This window comes from Drosophila bipectinata, chromosome XL (assembly GCF_030179905.1).
Source record: "Drosophila bipectinata strain 14024-0381.07 chromosome XL, DbipHiC1v2, whole genome shotgun sequence".
Classification (NCBI taxonomy): Eukaryota; Metazoa; Arthropoda; class Insecta; order Diptera; family Drosophilidae; genus Drosophila; species Drosophila bipectinata.
Genome location: NC_091734.1, coordinates 4,130,127 through 4,154,242, shown reverse-complemented (window position 1 = coordinate 4,154,242; position 24,116 = coordinate 4,130,127). Strand labels below are relative to the sequence as shown.

The 24,116-nt window shown below is 40.7% G+C and overlaps 1 protein-coding gene across 14 annotated transcripts in view; it reads right to left on the bottom strand.

Annotated features, from left to right (window-relative positions):
• Positions 1-24,116, bottom strand: part of eag (ether a go-go) — a 35,257-nt gene that overhangs the window by 9,894 nt on the left and 1,247 nt on the right. For 4 of the 14 annotated variants that reach the window (XM_017246169.3, XM_070278299.1, XM_017246173.3 and 1 more), the window contains exons 2-11: positions 11,322-11,448; positions 6,800-6,912; positions 4,917-5,048; positions 4,363-4,496; positions 4,161-4,304; positions 2,723-2,819; positions 2,318-2,664; positions 2,105-2,260; positions 1,901-1,973; positions 644-843 (exon numbers count right to left, since the gene is read on the bottom strand). In XM_017246169.3, coding sequence (XP_017101658.2) covers positions 644-843; positions 1,901-1,973; positions 2,105-2,260; positions 2,318-2,664; positions 2,723-2,819; positions 4,161-4,304; positions 4,363-4,496; positions 4,917-5,048; positions 6,800-6,912; positions 11,322-11,448 — 1,523 coding nt within the window. Of the gene's footprint in view, positions 1-155; positions 844-1,900; positions 1,974-2,104; positions 2,261-2,317; positions 2,665-2,722; positions 2,820-4,160; positions 4,305-4,362; positions 4,497-4,916; positions 5,049-6,799; positions 6,913-11,321; positions 11,449-24,116 lie in introns of those variants that run through there. The other 10 variants (XM_017246172.3, XM_043209813.2, XM_017246174.3 and 7 more) reach the window with 8 other exon arrangements.

The window sequence follows — 24,116 nt, the reverse complement described above, 5'->3', positions numbered from 1 at the left end:
ACGAGTAGCGTGTGATAAGTGACGAATGAAAGATCGATTGAGCGAGTAAAGAAAGCTTCGAAGTGGGAAAAAACGGAATTTTAGAGCCAAGCTCTTATTATTAGTTTTAAATATCTTCTTTCAATTAAAATATTTACAAGATAATTGATATTAACAATGTTTTCTTGGAGTTTTCTTGAAAAATATCAAATTAAATAGTTTCCAACGAGATGTAACTAGTAGCGAGTAAATAATTAGTAACGAGTAACGATTAAATGTTTCATGTTTCATGTATGTATGTGTGCGTATGCCAAGTGCATTAGAGATAGTGATAGGCTGAAGTGCTCCAAGCTCTTGAAATTAGCTATCTATGTACAAGGACACACTGTCCGCGTGTTTGAAATTTAAAAATTTTATTTACAAAAGCATTTATGAAATGGAGTTTAGAAAAACATTGAATGTAAATCATTTTCTAATAATGTTAACCGCTGAAATAATTCTGGATTCTGAAATGAATGTATCTTTGTTGTCGATGAATTTTCAGAAGCTGTCTGGCAACCAAAAAAAAGACTCAACGGCAATCTCATTCCCTGGATAACCATCTGGAGTTTCCTACCATGGACATTGCTACCATGACTGGTGCACTGGCGCACTATGAACTTACCTTTTCGGTGTCCAGGCCCTTGGTCATGGCCCAGGTGGAGACGACATAGTCCATTACGCGTTCGCTCAGCGCCTTGGGCACTTCGTGGAGTTTCATGAACTCGCGGACATTATTCAGCATATCGTGGTACTTGGCCGTGGCCGAGGTCATCTGCTGGATGATGGTGGTCACGTGTCCGAAGATCGTGGCGTACAGCAGAGCTATATCACACAAGGAAAGACATATCGTTATAAGATAGACAGATTAAGAAGCGATTGCACACAGAATTGGAGTTTCGTAGTCGAGGGGTTCCATTCAAAGCAACTTTACACGATCAGCTAGACAACACTTGAGATGTTTCGGGAGTAAAGAAATATAATCTCTTATTTTATAGTCTAATATTTGATTAAATTTGATTTTTTTTGTTGATTAATTTCTTTCTCCGTGTACGAGTGAAGTTTGCATGTGATGTGTGTGATCGAAGTAGTGTGATCGCTTTTTTTCTACGCGCTGTGGAAAGAAGAGACGCACAGGTGCGCGGCTAGAACATTAATAAATGCCACTGTTTTCTTTTTTTTTTTTTTGGACGAGCACATAACTAGACAGAGACAGAGATAAAGATGGCGATTTCTGGCGAGTGAAATGAGCACTACACTGAGCAGGATTACCTTTTCTTTGAAATCAATTAGCCAATATATACACATGTTACAATGCAAAATGGCCTGAAAAGCTAAACCTACTCAATGTTTTGACTGATTTTGTTGATGATTATGTACACAGTACAGCACAAATATAACGAATTTCGGTTTAACGAGTTACTGCCAACGAGTAACGGTTAAGGAATAACGAGTAGAGAGAGGTATACGCAATGCAACTCACACATGGCGAAGAATTGTGCAACTAGATGACGACGTAGCAGAAGAAGGAGGTGGAGAAAGAGATTTGAGACTCTTTTTTTTTTTTTTGGCTGCGATCAATCAATGATTGAATGACTGAGGAGACACGGGTGGGTGTGAATTAAGTGAGAGTTGCTCTACTTGGACAAATGGATCGTGGTCTAATCGAAATGATCGAATAAAAGCTCTACACAAGAAAGAAAAAATCTGAAGATTTGAATTAAAAAAAACTGGAGCGATTTATTAGTTCTAGCGGCGCAAGCGAATGGCCTAGCTTTCAAATGGTATTCGGTATCGAGAACCGGAATTCAAAAGCGTGACGCGTGTGCGGGTATATCAAGGATATTGGACGCGGCAACGGAACGTGTTAAGGACACAGCACCTGCAATGATCATCATGCAGATGGTGAACACCTTCTCGTTGTCTGTCTCCGCGGCGACATTGCCAAAGCCCACCTGAAAAATTCACAAAAAAAAACCAGAAAAAAAAGAGACAGAACAGAAATGGACAGAAAAGATAGCCATCAAGTATAGAGTTTAGATTGGAGTGATTTAAAAGTTGGATATAATTTCAATTCTCTGCTTACCGAGGTCATGCAGGTCATGGTGAAGTATAGGGCCGTCACGTACATGCTTTTCCGCGACGGCCCGTTGACTAATTCCGGCCCGGTGTCGTTACTCCAAATATACGAGTATGGGGACTGGGTTACATTCGCCAGTTTCCACAGCCAGCTATATTGGATCTGAAACAGAGGATCTAAGCTCTGAGGAAACTTTCAGAAGGATGTTTAGGGACTTACCCCATTGTCGGCATCACTCCTGCCGATCGAGTACCAGATGCAGGCCAGCCAGTGTGCCACCAGCATGTAGAAGCACAGTAGCAGTATCAGCATGGCTGCTCCGTACTCCAGGTAGCGGTCCAGCTTGCGCACTACCCGACCCAGCCGGAGCAGGCGTACCACCTTGAGGGCACTGAACAGGGATCCGATCCCGTCCTCGTCCCGGTCGAACGCGTTGAACACGTCATAGGGCAGGCAGCTGAGCAGATCGATGATGAACCAGGACTTTAGGTAGTTCATCCGAATCACTTTCGGATCGCTGACCACCTCGCCACCAGGACCCACGAACGTTGTATGGAAGTTTAAAACTGAAATTATAATAAAATTAAGATGATAATGTTTAAAAATGTATCAAAAAATACTTACCAATATCTATAAAGAATATAACATCGACTATTGAATCGACCACAAGCAGGGAAACATCCTCTGAGGTTTTATTTTTAAACGCTACATTGTATGGCACCTGAAAATGAAAATAAAAGTAATATAATAGTTAATCGTTAAGGATCTTAATCGGTAATCCCGTTAATAGCTTGAGATACAGGTGGTATATAGCTAAGCAACAGTTGTCTGGATTTGGCTTGTTTTTGCCCCATTTGGTGTTGTCTTAACTGATGCCCCAAGTGGCAGTTACAAGCCTCTTAACATGGCTCGTCGTCTTGGCCCGGACCGAGGCTGGATTACAAGCCACGAATGCCGCTGCTTATGTCCTGTCAAGTTCTTCCCTCCGCCGCCTCCTTCAACCAAGCATATTAATTTAAGCACATAAAACATAAGCCGTCCTGCAGTCAGGGGATGGGCGGCATGTCGGTTAGGGGATGACAGCCTCTGAGCAGCCACTTGGTCATGTAAATGTGTGCACTTGTCTGCCTCCCAGCCCTGCCCTGCTTCTACATCTGGGCCCTCATCAGCAGCGGCTAAGAGTCAACATTAATGTCTGAGCAGGAACTCTTCACTTCAGTCACGAGACCTTTTCAATCCGAATCACCACGTGTATCTGTCTAATTATGTGGCTAATTTATGGTTCTTGTCTTGTCTGGTACTTAGTACATCTATTAGCTTTAATTCAGGTTTTAAGAGGACTAGATAAGAAGGCTGCAGGACCCCAAACTAGGTTGCAAATATCACTTTTCATTATGTCTTGGCCCATTTCTTTTTATTTGCCGCTGCAGAAAAAGTTTTGATTTGTTGGGGGCTATCCATTTATCTTAAAGTTGCAACAGCCACAATCCGCAAACAAGAACAACAACTAACAACAAAACAAAAACAAACAACAAAACAACAAATACCGCAAAATGTCATTAAACAATAAGTAAACGAAAAGTGTGTGTGTTGTCTCCATGAAAACCGAAACAAGAAAGTGCAACTTTTCCAAGAGGTGGCTTGTATTTGGAAGGGGCAGGATTCGACACAAAATGGATAGAATCCGAATCCGAATCTATATACGAATGGCAACATGTTCTGCGTAAATGTTAACATCTTGTTGACGGAAATAGACACAAATTCGAGCAGACAAGCGACACATCGGCTTATGAAAAGGCGTCGCATGTGGCTTTGCGGCACGTGGAGACACCATGAAAGTCACCATGCCATAAGTAATCCCTCCATCACTACGCCAACCAGACGATCCCATGTCAGAAAGTATGTATGTTGTTTGTAAATGAGCGAAACAAATGGATATTTCCTAGGAACCAAAACAACGTTATGAATATAAATTACTACCAAACAAATATACTGACAGGATGAACTGACAGGATGAACTGGTTTTTTGGCAAAAATCGTAAATCTATTACTATTCACTTACCATGATGGCGGTATAAAATGTTAAACACAATATCACCCAGTCCCAAATTGCTTTAAATGCACAATAATGCAGGAGTATGTGTGGCGGGGTCTTGGGCGCTTCCTGTCTGTACTGTGGCATGATGTCCGCGCTCAGCGACATCATCTATGAAATTATTAGAGGATATAGCTTAGGATTATCTTGGGATTAGTTTTTGACTTACATGCGCCAGATTGGACTGTTTCGTGGGATCCTTTAGTGTGGGCAGATGGGCGCTGAACTGACGACTTCGCGTCACCGAGCGGGCCAACTTGGCGAATTTCGAGAGACCTAAAACTGGCAAAAATAGATTAACCGCTACGAGGATGCAACACGAACACAAACACCGATATAAAGTGAATAAAAGTATATTTAAAATAGTGAATAGATTATAGTCACAGACATGATTGCATTTATAAAGTGAGTTGTGTTGGCACATCGAATTGTTTGGTTTTGGTTTTGGTTTGTGGGGTACATTTTTGTTGGTTTTCAATTTGTTGAAGCGTATTTACAGGTGTGTAGGATTTTGCGTGCATATATGTTTATATATTTTTGTATGTGAGTGTGTGTGTATATAGACATGAAAAGAGAAAGGAGATACATTAAGTAGTAAAGTGCAAAAAAGATAGAGACTTAGAACATTGCACATTAGTAATACGCCTCACATTGGGCGCCAAAATATCAATTGTGTGTATTATTAAATTAAAAAAATATAATATTAATATAATATTAGCTTACCTCCTTTGGTATCTTCGCTGTCGATGGGCTGCTTCAGGGCCGTTATATCCCGGAAGGTCAGCAGGAACAGCACCACCAGGTCCCGTTCGTTCCGGATGGGCGCCACTTGCAGCAACAGCCATAGCGGGGTTTCTGTGAAAAGGGGCAAGTGGAGCGGAATTAATAACAATTAAACGATAAGTACGGGCTACTGCTGATTGCGATAAGGGCTGCGACACATACACATATACACATCCGTATACGCATCCGCTTCCACCTTCATCTCCACACACTGGGTCACACTCGATTGAACTCGCTTGGCACTAACGATAGATATGCTCGTACATACATACATTCGTATAGACGCCTATAATCCCCATTCGCATTCAGGTCACAACAGACAGAGGCAAAAGCACCGAAGCACAAACATTTCATTGGATTGCAATTATTGATATGGAACGCTGGATAATGGATGCTGTTGGGATTGTGAATACTCCAATATCCAGACAATGGTCGGCACATGTAAATTACGTACAGTATACAGTGCGTTTCATATGCAACCCATGCAACAGCTGGAGTTTTTCTCTTAAAAAAAAGTTACTCTTCAAGACATGCCACATAATTATTATGTGCATAAATTGAATGATTTAATTTTAAGGGAATTTAATGCCTTAATTTATTGATTGTATATTTTTTTTACTGATTTGTTATATTTTTGTCGTCTACTGTTTTCGAATGTAATAATTGCCGCTCAATTATCACTGGTCAAGGACTCTCCGGGCTGTTTGTTTGTCAACGTATACATATACGAGTATCTGGGTATGTATTTGTGAGCGTGTGTGTGTGTATTGGAAGGGATAATTATTCACTAATTGCAAGCGCAATTTGCTGCTTCCGTTTCCGGTAAATATTTATGTGTGTGTGCTCCTGATTTTGCCTTTCTGTTGATTTTGCTTTTGGTTTGGATTCCTGTCACGGCTCTCCTGTTACCAGGTTTCTATTTCTAATTCTATAGTATTTCTATTTCTGTTTACGCTGACGCCGAAGCGATTGAATGAAATTGAATAGATTTATTGGTTTTAGCCTCTGACCCCCCTCTCCACCCGATAACCTCCTGTCATCACCGTTTTCATTCAATTTGCTCAATTTCTCGCAGATTCGTGTTAGTTTTTTTTTTTTTTTTTTTGGCTTTTGTTTTTTGCAGTTTTTATGGCTCGTATATTATTTCGCCTTGGCCCGAATCCAAAGTCAAGCAAATATTTTTGCCTAGAATTCAATTTCTTTTCTTGTACTCAATTGAGTTCTCCAGATGTTTTACATTCTGTGGCAATGCACCACCCCCACTCGAGCACTCATGCAACAGGAAGTTTGCTGGAAGGTTCCTCCTGGCTGTTTAGCTGCGGGCAGACTGCCAAGTTGGATGAAGGTAAACGTGTATGGCCCTCACCTTGGGTTTGTGCCTTGCCAAACTGCGATAGGGCGCAGCCACATTGCAAATCTGAAAATTGATACTCGTAGGCGTTAATTCACAAGAGTGGGACAAAGTCGGATAGGTCTGGCAATACACTGTTCTACTGGCGACTCGACTTTCACTTGATTTGGCTTGGATGGATAGCATTACAGGTGTCTGGGGCCTGGCAGCTTGGCAGCTTGATTGATGGGCATCATCATCATCGCACCCACCCTCCCAAAAAAAAAACAAAAATCCCATTACCATGAAAGGGGTTGCTTTCAAATGAATTATGAAGGTCTCTCAGAATGAACCATTTAGAAGCAAAAGGCACATCTAAAGCATACCATTTAATAAAGGTTCTAGGCAATAAGGGGTTTTTTAAAGGTTTTAAAGTTCTATTATACTTCTACCCTTTGTAAAACTATAAGTAAGATTTGTTTTCGTTACTTACTGTTCTTCTTGTAGAGGAGAATCTCGAACTGATCCTGTTGCTGGTTCTCCAGCGTATACTCCAGCCGTCCCACCGTCTCCTTGTCTGTCAGCTCGCCGTACATGAAGCCGCATCTGGTGAGGGGTGGAAACGTAGAAAGAATGGACAGAGCAAAACGAGGTATTATTCTTGGCTAGCTTTAGTTCTGATGCATGCCACACACACACATACACATCCAATATACACATCACATTTGCAACAGAAAATGGTAACCGAGAAGCTTTGGAAATCGAAGAGAAAAACATGCCAAACCAAACAAGATTGATGCATCTGAGCAAAAATACCAAAAGGGAAATACCAATGGCATTTCATTTTTCACAAAAACGATACGAAATAGCAAACAAATATCCATTTAATACACTTTTGTTAAGATGAACAAGGGTTCTGGTTTATTTTACATAAAAAAACCTTTCAAACAAATACTAAAATCTAATTTAAAAAAATACTATCGGGTTATAATTGAATTATGATTTTTATTCACTTTTAAATAAATATTTTATGTCCTGTGCTTTCAGCTTAAACATGACCATAAAAGTTTGGTAAAAGTTGGCCAGGATATGGGGAACAAAAAAACCAACAACGAAAAAAAAGTGTTGCATGCTTTTAGGCCACCGCGTTCGATGACGTCAGCAGGCAAACGAATGAAACCGAAACGAGCACGAAACCAAAGTGCAGGGCAACACAACACAAAAAAAAAACGAAACAAAAATAAAAACAAAAGGAGGCAAGAGGAAAGGGGCGTGAACAGTTAATTTCTGTTGTTTTTTGTTGTTGTTATTGTTGGTGGTGGTGTCCCCACCATTGTTCGTGCCCTGACAAAAGTTCAACAAACTATGCTACAGCAAATCGGCGACGTCACGGGCCGCGCCGCGCCGCCAGAGCAGCCGCAGCACTGCCGTCGCTGGCAGCACTGAAATTGGGTTACAAAGCAAACAAACCAGGTCCTGGATAGTATATCGTTTTGCCTCTGCTCTGCTTTGCTTTGCTTATGCTTATGGCTGGGGATATGGCCACATGCTGGCGACACACACACACACGGATGCTTTCCGAGGAGCAAAAGCCCTCAGGAGGCACTCGAAATTCTATTATTCTTCGAGGGTCCACAAAGCCCTCGAAGCCGGAATTTTCCGAGAGGGGAGTATTCTTTGTGGTAAGCTGACAAGAAAATCGGTTCAAAATATATGTGTATGTATGTATGTATATTGGGGAAACCTTTTAAATTTCATATTTTCAACTAAATAATAAAACAAATAGAATTTTGAACTATTTTACTAAGCAACATGTCGTATACGTAATATTTTTCGATTTGGTTAACATGGCGTATACGTGATATTTTTTCAGATACATATATTGAATAAAAAATTATCTAGATTGGTAGGTATTAGAAATAGGATTTGTAAAAGGTATTCCGCTTGAAAATTGGATGGGAATTGACAAAGTTATAGATGTCGGCAGGGGTCTGATGTGAAAATCCAGAATTTTTTAAGGGGTCTCCCTAGAAAATTTTGAAAAATTTCAAAAAATTATTTTGTTGCGAGGTTTTGATGCAGATCGATGGGGAAAAGGTCTACAATTCGTTTAAGGTATGCCTCTTAAGAATCGGATAAGAATTGGCGGAGATATAGACATGGCTATGGGTCAAATGTGGAAATCCTGGATTTTGTAAGGGATCCCCCCACAAATTTTTGAAAAATTTCTAAAAAATATTTTTGTCTTAGATTTTGATGCAAAATGATGGGAAATCGATCCACAAATCGTTTAAGGTATTCCTCTCAAGAATCGGATGAGAATTGGCCAAGATATAGCCATCGGAAGGTGCCTTATAGCGAAATCCAGGATTTTGCAGGGGTCTCCAAAAATTTTTGAAAAATTTCTAAAAAATATTTTTTTCTTAGATTTTGATGCAAAATGATGGGAAATCGATTCACAAATCGTTCAAGGTATTCCCCGCACGAATCGGATAAGAATTCACTGAGATGCACAAAATGGTCAACAGGTCGTATGCGTGATTTATTTCAGTACTAAGAACATAAATAAAAATAAATAAAAAATAGTATTTTAAAACGGAAAATTCCTTGTTAAATATAAAAAAAAGTAAAAATTTCCCTTAGAGGAAATTCAAAAATTACTTTCTGCTCGGCGAAACTAAAGTTTCTGTGAAGCTAAGTTGGTAAAATTCATTTTCCAAGGACCACCATGGAACGCCTTGAGGTATACTATGAAAAACGAGTTCCGAACGAGACTCTGAAGAAATTGCATTGAAAGCGCACGCAGTTAAGCAAACATCGAGGGAAAATCCATTTTCCCTCCTCTTGGGTTTTCGCTCCCCTCCCCCATATTTCTTGGCTACTTTTTTTTTTTGCTGGTCAATGTTTTCAGCTTGCCTTTGGCCGTAATTCCTCTTGCTCACACGCGACCACAGCAACAAAAAAGAAGAAAAAGAAGAAGAAGAAAAAAAAATGGAAGAAAGGAGCATGGAAAACCGAAAACAAAAAATGGTGGAGAGCAGAGAGCAGAAAGAAAAAAAAGAAACAACAACAAAGTGGGTCACACTAACATGGATGATTGAGCGGAGGAGGAAAAGGGAAAGGGAGAGAGAGCATGAGTGCATATGGGAGAAGTGCTCTACACTGGCAAAAACAAATTTATAAAAGTAAAAGGAAATTATATTATATTTAATAATTTTATAATATTTTAAATTAACAAAAGAGGAAAATATAGAGATTCTTTTTATTTTAGTTTTAAATAGTTTAAAATTTTAATTTTATTTTTTTTATCAGTGTAGAAAATATCTCTAGCTAAACGGTAGATTGGCATTAAAAACTCGGGTTTTTTTGTTTTTTCTGGTCGGGTTGGGGAATTGCCCGCTGATGCTGCAGGTGGAGGGGTGGGCTTAGGTTTTTTTTGGGGAAGTGGGGCATAACCACCCCCTCCCCCATCTCCTAACCACCCACCTGCCACAGTTTTTTTTTTTTTGAGAGCTTCTAGGTCTGTTTTTTGGCCTGTAAATTACAAACAATCCTCGGGAGAATCATTGGATACACTGGCCTCTGGGTCGCGCTTGTTGATTTATGAGTCAGGTGCGGCGAGGGGGGGTGAAGGGAAAGCGCGACAGAGATGGCTATAGTTCGTAGCCAAATTAAGGCAAACAAATGCAGTTAACACTTTTGCAGATGCTGGTTACGCCTTTCTCTCTATTTTTTTTTTGTTAGCCCACTTTCACCACTTTCTCCCAACGCCAACCTACCCCCCACCCCTATCAATTCACTAAAGGTTTGCATAGAATATTTGTTTGGTCAGGACCGGAAGGCAATTTGAAACAAGGTAACGGTAAAATGGAAATGCAAACGAAAGGGGTGGCATAACACACACACACCCATACACACACCCCCTTCTCTCGCTGGACAAAAAGTAAAAGAGAAAGCAATTTCCCAAAGGGGTGTATGTATCCCTCCATTTTGGCATTAACATTTCGGGCAATTATCCTTGCAACTGGCTCGTTTTGTATAAATGCAGGACATATATCTCCATTATGTGTTTATGGGGTGTGTGTGTGTGTGTTGCATACTTTGTGGCGCTTTCATCCACATTACGCGGCAACCTTTCACTCCATTTGCATTAAGTTGGCCGAGCAGCAAAGTGCATTAAGTTCGACAATGGCTTTTTAATGCCACCCGGCCGAGAGAGAGGGGGTCAGAGGGCAATAACAATAAGTAAAAACGCAAATAAATTGAAAAATAATACAAGTCGGGAAGGGGGAGGGGGGGTGGTGGAAATGCAGGCAATAAAATGGCTAAATGAACTTCACATTCAATGGCCGTTGTAAGCAGCTGCGGATAATCCGTTAAGCAGATAAAGATGGCCAAACAAGGAAGGGGGGGTGGGGGGTTGGGGAGCAGGGGGAAAACAAGCTGTTAATGACGGGATAGAGAAAGCAAAAGCCAGACAGAGATAGAGAGAGATAGAAATCTGCTGCAATCTCTGGCAATCCTCTTAGCTGTCAAGGTTTCCATAGGGAATTTCCCAGAGGGTCCTGTGTTTGGTCTTGTCCTGTCCTGACATGTCTGGCACTCCCTCCCGGCGCAGTGCTGCCACCTAGCTGCGAATTATGCAGCTTACAGTTTGAGAGCAACTGCCTTATAAAGCCAATATTTGCATAGGAAATGAGCATTTAACTTTAAAGGTGATAAAAACTAAAATTAGCAAAAAGTGTGAAGAAAAAACAAGCAAAAAGGAGATAAGGAAAATTCTATGAAATCTAGGTATAAAAATCTACCCAAAAAACAGACTAGTTTTAAGAAAACTCCCTAATAATCACATGCATTTAGTAACTAAATTAAAGATTATAATATTTTTCAAAGAGGAGATTCAAGTATCATCTCCATTTTTTATTAAAAAATACAGAACATCAAGAGCTTTAAAGGACATCAATGAAAGAGCAAGAACTGGTTGGAAGATGAGAGAATAAATCGGCAATACGTACACATACCTGCACGACTTCTGCATGACCTCAGCCCGGTTATAGCCGCTGATCTTGCAGAAGGACTCATTGCAGTAGACGATCGGGAAATCGACGATTTGTGCGTTGGCCAAAAGAAACGAGCTGTCCGCTGGAAGAAGGATATAAAAATACATAATTATAAAGGTAATGGATATAAGATTATAAGATAATAAGACTAAAATAGGGATATAGTAAAGGTTTAAGATCATAAACTTTATAATTTATAATATTATCCTTTTCTCCTTTCAAAAAATGACACTGACAAATTCGTAGCTGTCAGTTAGTTAGTCAATAAGTCAGTTGGATCCTTTTGCCGTAAAAGTTTATCAAAATATTTGAGCGTAATTGGAACATTTCAAATGTTGTCATTCATAATCAAAATCGTTTTATTGACTGCCCACGCCCACTCGTTGAAAAATCGGGTCTAGTATAGAGACTAGTTTAGTCAGTTGCTTAGTGAGTCAGTCAGTTTAGTACAGTGAGACGACTAATGGCGGTTGTTATTGCCGATTTTGTTGAAAGTAGTACGAGTACTAAGGCACTTAGAGAAAATAGAGCTTAAGAAATATAAATTAAATATAAAAAAAATAATGAAAGTTTATTTAAATTATTTAAAAACTGATAAATATTTTTAAAAAATATTTTACATATCTTTTTATTAATTTATATTTTTTTTAAGTGTCCTCGTAAGCAGGTAACATGTGTAAACCACGCTCTGGCATCGCATGGCAGGGACAGAAACACGGCTACAAATACGGCATACGGACACGCGGGCGGACACACGGACACCGATACGAGAGCACGATACCTGGCATCGACCTGTGGGTATTGCCCCCCACTCCCTTTTGGCCATTAGGTCTGACTTTTATTATATTTTCTGTTTGCCATTCGGCTTGTTTTGTTTTCCCTTCTTGTCTTGTAACATTTTTCTTGTATTCGGTATACATTTGTATTAATTTCAGGTAATTTTATTATTCCCCAGGGCACCTATGTACTTGCCGACTAACTAGAATATTATTTATTAAAAGGTAAGAGAAGGAAATAATAATAAATCGCATAGCTAGCTTAGATTTTTCCCTCGATATCCTTAGTCCTTAGAACTGGCATTACATGTGCATTTTTATTGACATTATTGCAAATGCAAATGTGGCATGGCCTGGCCAGAGTTGCATGTGGCAGGTGGCAGACAGGAGTGGCACGATCGTGGAGCCAGCCAGGACACTGGCGAGGAAGGCACACTAACCCACATTGACATGGACATGGCCAAGCCAATGAATATGTATAAAAATATTCGCATGCAATGTCTCCAGCTCCTGCTCCTGCTGGTGCTGGTGCTGGAAAATGGGAAATGCATATTTATATGATAAACTAACACACACACACACACATACAGATATACACCCACTATAACCGTTAGCAAGGACATCAACAAAAACAACAACGTTTGCTACTCTGCAGTGTCAACAGTTGCCGTGACTGAAAAAAAGGACTCTAGGGAATGGGCAGCTTAGGGGGTGTGGCTATCTAGTTACTGTCTGCATATGACTATTATAAAAATAGAGTGAGACAGAGCCACACCAGCAGAAAGAGAGAGCTGCGCTTATAGACGAACGTTCAGGGCTTCAGGGTGAACCACTTCTCAGAACATGAAATTGCAAAAACCCTCAAACTTAATTACACAAAATAGTTTCTTTAGTTTATGCATTTTAAATAACAAATTACAAATTGCAAATTGGAAACTTTTAAAAGCTGTAGGGCTTCTCGGGAAGGCACACATGTGAGTATAACAAATATTATATTACGCATACGCAGTGTTGGCCGGTGGTGAATTCTGTTTGTGGCATTATAACTTTTAATTTGGAAAGTATATGTGAAACAAGTATCATAATTTAAAATTAAAAAATATAAATTATTTTACAACTAAAGTTCACTTTTTTTAAGGGGCATATGGCCAACTACCCTCGCGGTTGGCTGAAAGCTTAGTTTAAGCCTTTCACAGCATCATCATCTTTTTCTTCTATTTTTTTTTTGTTATTTATTTAAATCTTTTTTTTTAAGTATTTTTTTTTTATGCTTTCAACGGTTTGTGGCATGCGGCTGTTGGAGTGTGCGTGTCTGATTCCGCCATTATGTCAGCGTCACAATATTTTCTCATTTTTTTTTTTATTTTCACTTTACTTGAAGAAAATGAAAGAAGCGGTGAGGCATGAGGAATGGGGCTTTGGGGGCATAAAGGTTGTGGCACGACGACTGCGTTGCATGGATAAACATGTGTGTGGGTGTCCGTGGCCGCATCCGCGTCGGAGGCGACACTTAATGGCATTCAAAGCTGGCGGACAAAGTTTTGCAATTTTCCTCGGCCATTTTCTGTCCGGTCGCGATTTCTTTGTGAGACCTCTCCCCCCCCTCTTAACCCGATTGCTGTGTGGCAGGGGAATGTGGGAAAAATGTCAACTGCCACTGGAGTAACAGCCTGGAGGTGATGTCCGAAGGGAAATCTGATTGGGAGCAAGGTTTCTGCAGAACTTGCACCATGTCCTGGCCAATGTCCTTGCCCCTGTCTAGAATGAGATGTATAAACTATGTGCTGCCATGTCCTGCCAACTAAATAAAGAAGAAACTCTTTAAATATTTCAATAAAAAATAAAGGGTTTCTCAAAACTCTTTGAAACTGATGGAAAATATTTCCCAAAATGGTAGATCTTTGTCATGTCTATCTATTATTTTAGCTAATTATTTAATGTATCTATTAATTTAATTAAATAATCATCCTTCACTCTTATTTATTTTGCAAATTTGCTTACACTCCAAAAATTACATCAACAGCTAAATAATAAAGCACTCAAAACGTCAAATCAAATAATAATTTGGCAGGAGAGAGATGAATATTTTATTGGTGATTGACAGGCGAGATGGACGGCCAGGACGAACAGGACGAACATCTCCCTCATGCACTTAGCCCCCCCCTTTCTGGGGCACTCCGTCCATAGTGTGTGTGGCAGTCCTGATTGCCCAATTATTTATGAGCCCCGATCAAGAATGATGTATTATAAATGTCAACATCATCAGCAGCAAAATCCGAAATGAAAAAAAATGTATATATAAAGAATATCCATGGGGTGAGGTTGCTATTTAATTAATGATTTTTTGATTTTTATTTGAAAGGCAAACAAAAGGCGGAAAGAATAAGGAAGGTCCTGATCCTGGGTCCTGGGCCACTTCAAGTTGCACAAATTCGGTTTTTGGGGTTTTGGTATTAAGATTTCAGCTGGAAGGACTTTTGACAACTCAACCTGAAATGTCAACATGAAACAAAGGACTTTCGGATACGGAAATGGTTTCAAGAGGTGGAGTGGCGAAGGCTACGTGGGTCCTGTTCCAGGCAGGCGGTCCGTGTTTCTCGATGATTGATGAGGCCTCTTGCTACCACCCCACCCCACCTCCCCCCTCTTTTTTTTGGCCAATTAGCCGTGCAACATTTACAGTTGTTAGTTGAACTGCAAAAGCAGAAAACCAAAAGAAGAAAAATTGGTAAGAAAGAAAAGTTGTTTCTGGGGAGCATTGTCGTTGATTGATTTGGATTTGTGCGGTCGACCGCAGCAGGCCGACAAAAAAAATACGTAAAGAGTCCCCACCACCTAAGTGGATTTACCCAAAAGGGCCTTGACCGTAGAGGGGACAGGGTTACAGGGAGGGGAGGGTCGGGTGGCTGTGGCCCTCCATGGGATATAACAAAACTAGTCCATTAACTAAATACACCCCAAACACACACAGAGGGAGAGAGCACTAGAGTCTCCAGTACACATGCAAATGTGGTTGCAATTTCGCAAAACTTTCATTTCCGCTTGGCCAAGGTACAGTGGTTAGAAAAGTTAGTTTTTAGTTTAGAAAAAAAATAATATTTAAGGTATTTAAGATATGCTTCTATAATATGGGATATAGAAAGCATGATCTTAAAAAATCTTAAATTAAAGTTATGAAAAATGTTTCTTCACCAAAACTATTTAATATTTTTAAACCTTAAACCTTTTCTTACCACTGTGGCAGCCACTTTTCTGGTTTGTTGTTGCTTTTCGTTTCCTGCCCCTCTGCCACCGCCCCTGAAACTATTATCCCCTCTTATCCGCAGCCCCTCCTTCCGCCCCCTGTCGCTGTCTCTGGCCAGTTTTGTCATTATTTTTTTGTGGTTTTTGCATTTGCCATCTTCTTTGGTTTTTTAGTGTTGTGGTTGTAGTTGTTATTGTTGTTGTTGGTGATGGTGGCCATTGTTGGGAACTTGTCACCGACACACACACATGTGGGCACTACACACACACTCACAGAATCATTCGGGTCTTGGGCTTCCTTCTATTTTTTTTTTCATGACATTAGTGGCAAATGGCGAACGTTATATGGTTCCTTGCAATTATCCTTTATGCACACACCCATCCTATAGCCTTTGTTACCGTCCTCCTGCCTCGGTCTTGCTTTCTCCTTTCTCCAGTTTTCTTCATTTTTTTAACAACCCTTTTCGTTTTGTGACAATTTTCACTCTCCGGTCTGGAGCTGCGATTAGGCCACAGATTGCCAGCTGGTCGTGTCATTTTGGTCCTCCTCCTGCCCACCGCACTTTCTCCTTTCACCACTTTCGCCTTGGGTCGAGTGCATAAATTTTATTGTCCGAAAAGTACAGGCAACAAAAAAAAAAGGCTCGGCCGTCTCCGCCGACATTGCGATTTAATTACATTAGCGACAGCTGAGGGGAATGCACAAAAGTGGATTGTTTCCGAGGGTGAAAGTGAAGAGAAAGTGCCCACGAGAAAGTAAAAAGGGAAGAGAGAACACACCAAGCACCACAAAAAATACGAAACCACGTTGATTAGGCCGGGCTGTTACCGCTACGACTCCTTGGGGCATGCTTCAAAAGAATTGCAACAAAGTTCCCGAACCAAAAGCCCGAGCACAGAGCCACAGAGCCGGTCTCCCCATTCCTGCCTCCCTCTGTCGCATAATGGCATTTATAATAAACCCCTCCTCTAGCTATCTCTTTCTTCTTGCTGTCTCTGTCTCTGTCTCTTTATGCGCACCATTTGGCGTTTGTTATTAAATTTGCATAATTAAGTGAGAAGCTGCGAGTTGCCGGCATAAGAAGCGAAAACCACTCAGCCACTGACCCACTCAACCACCCAGCTCTAACACCACTAAGTTTAAAAAAAAAGAGATGGAAATTAAGGCTAAGAAAGAGATGGCTAGTTGGGGGTTAAGCTATGAAATAATAAGTATTTATAAATTAAGGAATATATTTAAGATATTTTAGGAGATAGTTCTAAAAAATAATCTAATCTAATCTAAGAACCCCTCTATTTTTTCTCCATCATATGTTGGACTCCAATTTCTATTTTCTTTTCCACTACCCCCTTCCTAGCCCCACTATTACACCCCACCCCTTTTCACCACAACTTGGCTTGATTACTTTTCATGTTCTGTGACTGCTTTGGTGGACATTTGACTTCAAGGTCAACAACGAACCGAGAGGGTGGTAGCACTGGCACCCCTTCAATATAGTACCCCATCCCACCCTGAAAAGCCCCCATGGATGCCAGCGAACTGACTGTTCATTTAATTTTGCCCGCGGGCCTGGTGGTTCTACGATTCTCACTCCGTCTGTCATTCCAATATTTTCTAGTTTCTCGAAAGAGAATTGCCGGCAAAGAAAGGCACTGAGAGAAATTTAGGAGATATAAGTCTTAAGACCTAACTATTTCAAATATTAAGCCACAAACTATAACCACAAGCTAAATAAATCAAATCTTTCTCTTTAAAAAATCATCTATAACTTGGCAATTTCTTTGGTCTGCCTTAGTGTGTGTGTGTGTGTTAGTATTGGTGACACAAATACTAAAAAAAACACACACATACAGAGACACAGATATGGACACAGACAGCCGCAGAGATGTTGGCGCCATTGGTTTGCCACGCTTCGCTACGCGCCGCATTTGCTGATGCCACATTAAAGTTTTGGCCCCGTCACCGTCATTTCCTTCTCTCTTACTCTTACTCTCTCTCTGTCTCCCTTTCTTTCTTTTTGTATATGTGTGTGTGTGTGTGTTTGTATGGAGAGGAAGAAAAAAAAACAAACAAGAATAGCGAAAAAGTTGATTGCGTAAACTTTCAACTGGGTCCAAAGGCACAGCAACAAAGTGGCCGGGAAAAGCAGCCAACTTTTCCCCCAGTTGGCGAAGTGCAAGAGCGAGTTTTAGTTTACACACACATACACAGGACACATACACATGTACTAGTGTCAGTTCTCTCTTTCCCTCTCTTGTTTCACTTTTGCATTTTGGCCGCAACTTTTTCGCTGCGTTGCGTGTTGCCAGTGGCCCCAAAAAGCATGCTACACTTTTTGCACCAAGCAAATTAGCCACGCACTCACACACCCTCAGGCGGAAAAACACACACACAGATACTCACACACACAGATACCCACACACACACACATATTCACATCGAGCGTGAAAAAGAGAGGGCAACAGAAACATGGTTTGGTTGGCAAAAATGCCACTCGACACGCGACTTTTTCGTGAATTATCCTTAACCACATCCCCAATATCTGTGTATCTATGGCTGCAGCTTCTAGTGGGACATCTTTCAGATAAATATCTATCTAACTAATTTGGCAACGTATCTGGTGTTCGCAGAAGCTTAAATTGAAACACATTGCCAATACACTTTAGTTGAAAGGAGTGGGCTGAGAGGCTTCTTCTTAAGCCATAGTCAGGGTTGTATAATTCATTTCACAACAATTGGAAAAATATTAAAAAAATATTTTGTTGTCAGGTTTTAATGCAGATTGGTGGCAAAAATATATACAAATCGATTAAGGTACTCTGCTTGAGAATCGGATAGGAATTGGCAAAGTTATAGCCACCGGAGAGGGTCGGATATGGAAATCCAGGATTCTGCAGAGGTCTCCCCACAAAAATTGGAAAAAAATCTAAAAAATATTTTATTGTCAGGTTTTGATGCAGATTAGTGGGAAATCGATTAAAACACTCCGCTTGAGAATCGGATAGAAATTGGCAAAGTTATAGCCACCGGAAGGGGTCGGATATGGAAATCCAGGATTCTGCAGGGGCCCCCCCACAAAAATTGGAAAAAAATCTAAAAAATATTTTGTTGTCAGGTTTTGATGCAGATTTGTGGGAAATCGATATACAAATCGATTAAGGTACTCCGCTTGAGAATCGGTTTAGAATTGGCAAAGATATAGCCACCGGACGGGGTCGGATATGGAAATCCAGGATTCTGCATGGGTCCCCTCACAAAAATTGGAAAAAAAATCGAAAAAAAATTTCTTTCTCTGGATTCTGCTGCAGATTTGAGAGAAATCGATCCAGAAATCGTTTAAGGTATTCCCCTTGGGATTTGAATAAAAGATGGCTAAGATATGAATAAGTTTAAAGGACATCCAGTATTAATATTCAAATATTTATCCATTTGGAATACAGCCCTTTTTCTTGGCCCGAAAAACACGGCAATAAAAAGCCTTAGAATATTGGCCTTCTTGCTCGTAAGCGTGTTCCTGTCAGGGATTAGTTGGTGTCCTTATTTGATGTGGTCTCCCCCGAGGGAGAGTCGACCCCTTCCACCGTCTTGGCCAACACTTGGCTGCCATGCTAGCCTGGTTTCATTCTCTCATTTCTTCAGTTGGACAACCGAACAACCGAGCTGGCCAGAGAACACCTGGCCGAAACAGAAACAGACAACAAAACACCGCAAAATGGGAATAGGAGAAGGGGCAACAACTTAATCCAATTTGACTGGCCAACTTGGACTTGGTGGTGGCCGAGACCCCTCTGCAGTACCCCTCTGCTCCCACCGGATCCGGCTAGAGACAGAGCCGCCTCTGTGACCATTCTTAAATGCCTTTTACTTAATGCTAAGTGTCGTTTGACTGCTGCCTGCTCCTCCTCCTGCTGATCCTCCCTCGTCTGTCTAATTAAAGCCATTTGGTTTTTGGTCACATGTCTACGATATGGCTCTGCCACTGCCATCATGGCCATAAAGGTTATACCATTCGAGGGCTTTAAATTATAAAGGCAATCCTTATAAATTACGCAAGACCATCGTCTTTGGAGGCGAGTGGATAAAGTGAAAGCCTCCAAAGGCGGTGCTCAATCAATTGTCGCCACCTGGCCAGGTCAGGTGTTGGTCCGGCCGGTGCTGGCCATGGCATTGAAGGCCCTTAAGGTGGGCATTGATTTCCATGGAATTTCTGGCAAAAGGTCAAGCCAGCACGCAGCCCAACACCAGCCAAAGAAACAAGTTAACAAACAACTCGAACTTGTTCTGATAAAGTTTTCAAAAAGGTTTCTAAAGTATAGTAATTGCTTTCTCCCCCAAAAATTCGAGGCTTTTTTTCTTTTTTTATAAAATATTATATAAAATAAATGAAACCTTTTGTGTATTTTCCAACAAAAAAACAATATCCTTGCAAAAATAAAAGGCATTCCTTGACACTACGTTTTAGGGGCGTTTGATTGGTGGCTCGATTGTTATGATTACAGTTCCCGACGGCAACACGGCGTATGATTAATGCGGCTCCCACACTCGAAACCGAACAATGGCACACAATGGCCAAATGACACGAAATCTTTGCACTTGCGGTAGGTAGGACACCATACCACCCATTTACCTCCAAAGAAAAAGTGTTTATTTAAATTTCGCTTTCAGTGTGTTTGCTTTGATTTACTGTTGCGTGTCCGCGTGTCCGCTTGTCCGCTTGTCCGTTGGTCTGTAACCGTGTCCATGTCCCTGCTTCCAGAGTACTCCGTGTCAATAGTCCTCGGCTCAGGAGCTACTATTTTGGCCAGGTCAGTGCGGATTATTATGGTCCCTCCCGCCACTCAGGCCTTTAGCCACTTTGACCTTCTGAAAAAAAGGAGGAAGGAGTGGCCTCTCCGTTGGGGTAATGGGGTGCACTCGCGCATTTCCGGCCACCAAAAAAAAAAAGAGGAAATAAAAAAAAGAAGAAGGAAAAGAAACAAAAACAAAACAGGTCAAAGACGCGAAACGTTAAGTGTCGAAAACTGAAAACGCAAGCAAAGCAAACCAAAGAAAAGGTGTAGGTAGGGGGTATCCCCCGAAAAAAAAAATCAATAAATGTAATGGCACAACCGTAACCCCCCCTTTTGTTACCCTCTCTGCTCCCTCTTTCCATGGTAATTTACACGAAACAGCTGAAAAAAACAACATAAAAAAAAGGATACTGTTGAAAGTATAGACTATTCATACCCAGTACTTATAGCCCATAGCTTTTAAGAGCTTAAGATTTTGAATATAGCTTTCTTCATCTATAAACCAATATACCCTTTTAATACTACAAATACTGGGTAGGGAAACCAACCAAACAGACAGAGTGAGGACAAAAACAAACATTGAACAACAAAAAAAATACAAAAAAAAAAAGCAGAGAAAAAAATGAAAATCAATAATAAACACACTGACACATCGGATCGGAATTGGCGCCCGAGCAGAAGGACAACCAACCATGGAGGCATGGCTGTGGCAGACAATGATTGTACATAATTGCAATTGTTCACCGATTGGCCTGCGTGTGGGCGTTTCCCACTGCGGCTTGTTGCATGCCACAAACAACAGCCTGCACACAAATTAGTACTGACTTTGTATGCAACTGTGTGTGTCCTGGATGTGTCCTGAATGTGTCCTGGATGTGTGTACTTTGCGTCAACATGCGTATATATGGGTATGGACATAAGGTGTTTCAGTATGTGATTATGCTGATTCCAGTTGACAGTTTCTCTGTGCGGCTCGTCCTTTTGCGTCACTGCTTTCCATTTTATCGGTATTTTAACCTGTCTATTGGCTTAATATTACATTCGGGGATAATTCAGTGTCCAGGGACTTGTTCAGGGGGAAAAAACAGGTCACATAGTCCTTGATCATTTGCTGTCACATTTCGTTTGCAATCCTCTCTCTCTCCACTATACAATACTTAATTAAAGCCAGAATTAAATACTCATTGTTCGTGATTCGATTTGCGTCACTAGCCGCCAAATTCTATCGCATCTGGTAATTGGGTTAACAATTCCGATGCATTTTTTATTCAAGGTCTCGGGCAATGGAAAACATGTTGTTTTTCTCCCCAAAAAGTCAATAATTTCATTAATTCCATGACTTTTTTTTTTAAAGAAAGAGCTTCCTTAAAGTTTCTTTAAGTTCCCCCTTTTTATTTCTTTGTCTTTCTTAGCCTTCTGATTCATCACCTTTTGGGCCCTCAATGCCCTTTGGCTCTGACCTAAGCAAACACCACTTCTCCCGACCAAGATTTTGATGGATATCGCACTTTTGTAGGACCACACGGCGTATGCGTAATTAATTGTAAACAGGAAGTCAAAACACTTTCAAAAATAACCATTTTCCTACAGTACACAAGAAAAAATGACCAAGAAAGTCAATTTTTGACATATTCTTTGACAGCTAATTAGTGTGACCTTACTCTTAGCAACTAGGGCCAGTGTGGTACAACTTCTTTGTCATTTCTTCGAATTTCTTTATATTTCCATAAAGTTTTTCATAATTTTTCTTCAACTGTTTATCAGGTTTTTGGTGGAAACTTCAAAGCAAGACGCTGAGTGGCATGCCCCATTCCGTCTATGGTTCTTTTTTTTTTTTTTGGCCTTTTCGCCACTTTGGTGGCTTTTTTTCTGCCACTGTGTTGTTGTTGCTAATGCTGTTTGGCTTGCTGACGAAGATCAAACAGCGTACAGGCTCCTAAGGGGGCAAAGGTCAGGGGCGGGGCAAACAGCAATGTGCACTCGAGATAAACGTGCGAGGCAAACCGCAAAAGTGACAAACCCCCTAAAAAAAAAAGAGGCAGCAGAAAAATAAATAATAAAAAAAAGGCCAACAAAAATGGTTTGTGTCTTTTAAGCTCCCCCCTTTTTCTCTATCTCATTCTCTTATTTTTTTTAATCCCCGCCCCTGGCAAGCTAAACCACTGAAAAATGCTTGCCATCGGACTAGGCGGGATTTTTGTGGATTTTGGTTTTTTTTTGGTTTTATTTTTTTGGCCATCCTGTCGCAAGCGAAGCGGCTTTGCTGTTCAATTTTAATGAGTTTGTTTGCCAAACAAGGACAAACACACCAAAAATTTTTGCCTATTTGCAACTTGTGGCCAAATCGAATAGAACCAGAAGTGGTTAGTGTGTGCTTTTTGGGCGGCAAAGTGTGAGGCATAAAGTCAACTAATTAAAAAATCTGCCTAAGCCAGTTGGCCTGGCCAGGGACCAGTGTCTTATTGCCAACGTTGCGGAAAATTCGCAGCCCAAACAAACACCATGGTGTTGTGAGCACTTTTCCAAACTTCCCCTGATGGATTGGCCCGACCAAAAAAAAAAGGTTTTGAATAATGACTTTGTGATATTTATTAAAGAGTTGGTAACCCATATTTGGAGCTGGCTTTAAGGACACGAAGGAATCAGGTTAAGTATTCTAGACAGAGTTTATGGTTTGGCGTGCAGACATCGAAATGATGGCACGCACTTTATGAGGTCCTAACCCCATAAATGGCCTTTGCCAAACCAACCTCATATTATATATATTTTATATATTCATCTTCAACTTTAGCCTGAAACGGTTTCCCAATCGTTTTTTATTTGAGCTTGGCATGAAAATCACATTAGAATCTATTGCCTTTCACCTGACGACCCATTTTCCCCCTCAGACATTTGCATTCCCGCCCTAATATGCCACACTTGTGTATGTGCATTTCCTTTATGGCATTTTGTATCTGAATGTAGCCTGTGTATCTTTGTATATCAGTCCGTTTCCGTTCTCAGGTCAGAACGAGCTAAAAGCTGGCTAGATGGCTGGCTGGCTGGCATTGCCTTTTCCCTCCACATCGAAATCCTTTTGGAAAAGGCTTTATGTCTTCTCGCTCAGTAATCCGCTTTCGACAGTTGTGGAGCGGAAAAGTGGGATTCCTGCTGTGTGTGTATATGGAGAACTATGTCTCTAAAGAAGGCAAAAGCCCACCATATTCCCCATTTCCATTCCCCATTCCCCCATCATGGCTGTCAAGTCACAGTTGGGCCTAACTAAATCTATTGATGGCTCCTTTTGCCAGGATTCCAATTGAAGATGGCAAGGAATAGGGCACTAGTTGAGAGGGAAATAGTATCCTGCAACACAAAACAGGATACCTTAATAATACTTTTATTTAATTTCAAATTTTACTAAAAAAAAACCCAGTCCCTCTTCATTGAACCAAGGATGAGAAATGGCATTACTTGGGGCCTTTTACAGGACATTCCAGGACTTGCTTTTGGGGCCATGATTAACCGCAGTTGTCCAGATACTTTTCGGCCATTTTGCATTGCCGGACAAATGCAGTTCACTCTGTCAGTGGCATCAACATGAAGTCCATCAATTGTGCGTCCATTTATGTCACTCAGTATCGCCCTCTCTTTCTCGTTGCCAGCCCTCTGTCTCTTTTATTTGATCCATCCATCCCACCATCCGTGTATCGCTTCTCTTAAATCCTCTTCCGCCCTTTTATCCAAACTAATGAGCTTTGACGACACACTGAGAGATACTGATGGGGGTTGGTCTAAAAGTATGGGGTATTATTATTGGTATTATTGGTTACTTTGTTCCTATTTCATTTAGATAACTAGGATAGTAATTAAAGGGATTTAGTTTAGAAATACTCGAAAAGTATCGGGTAGTATTATTTATATTATTAGTCTTTAATATCTACCTCTTTAATAGAGATAA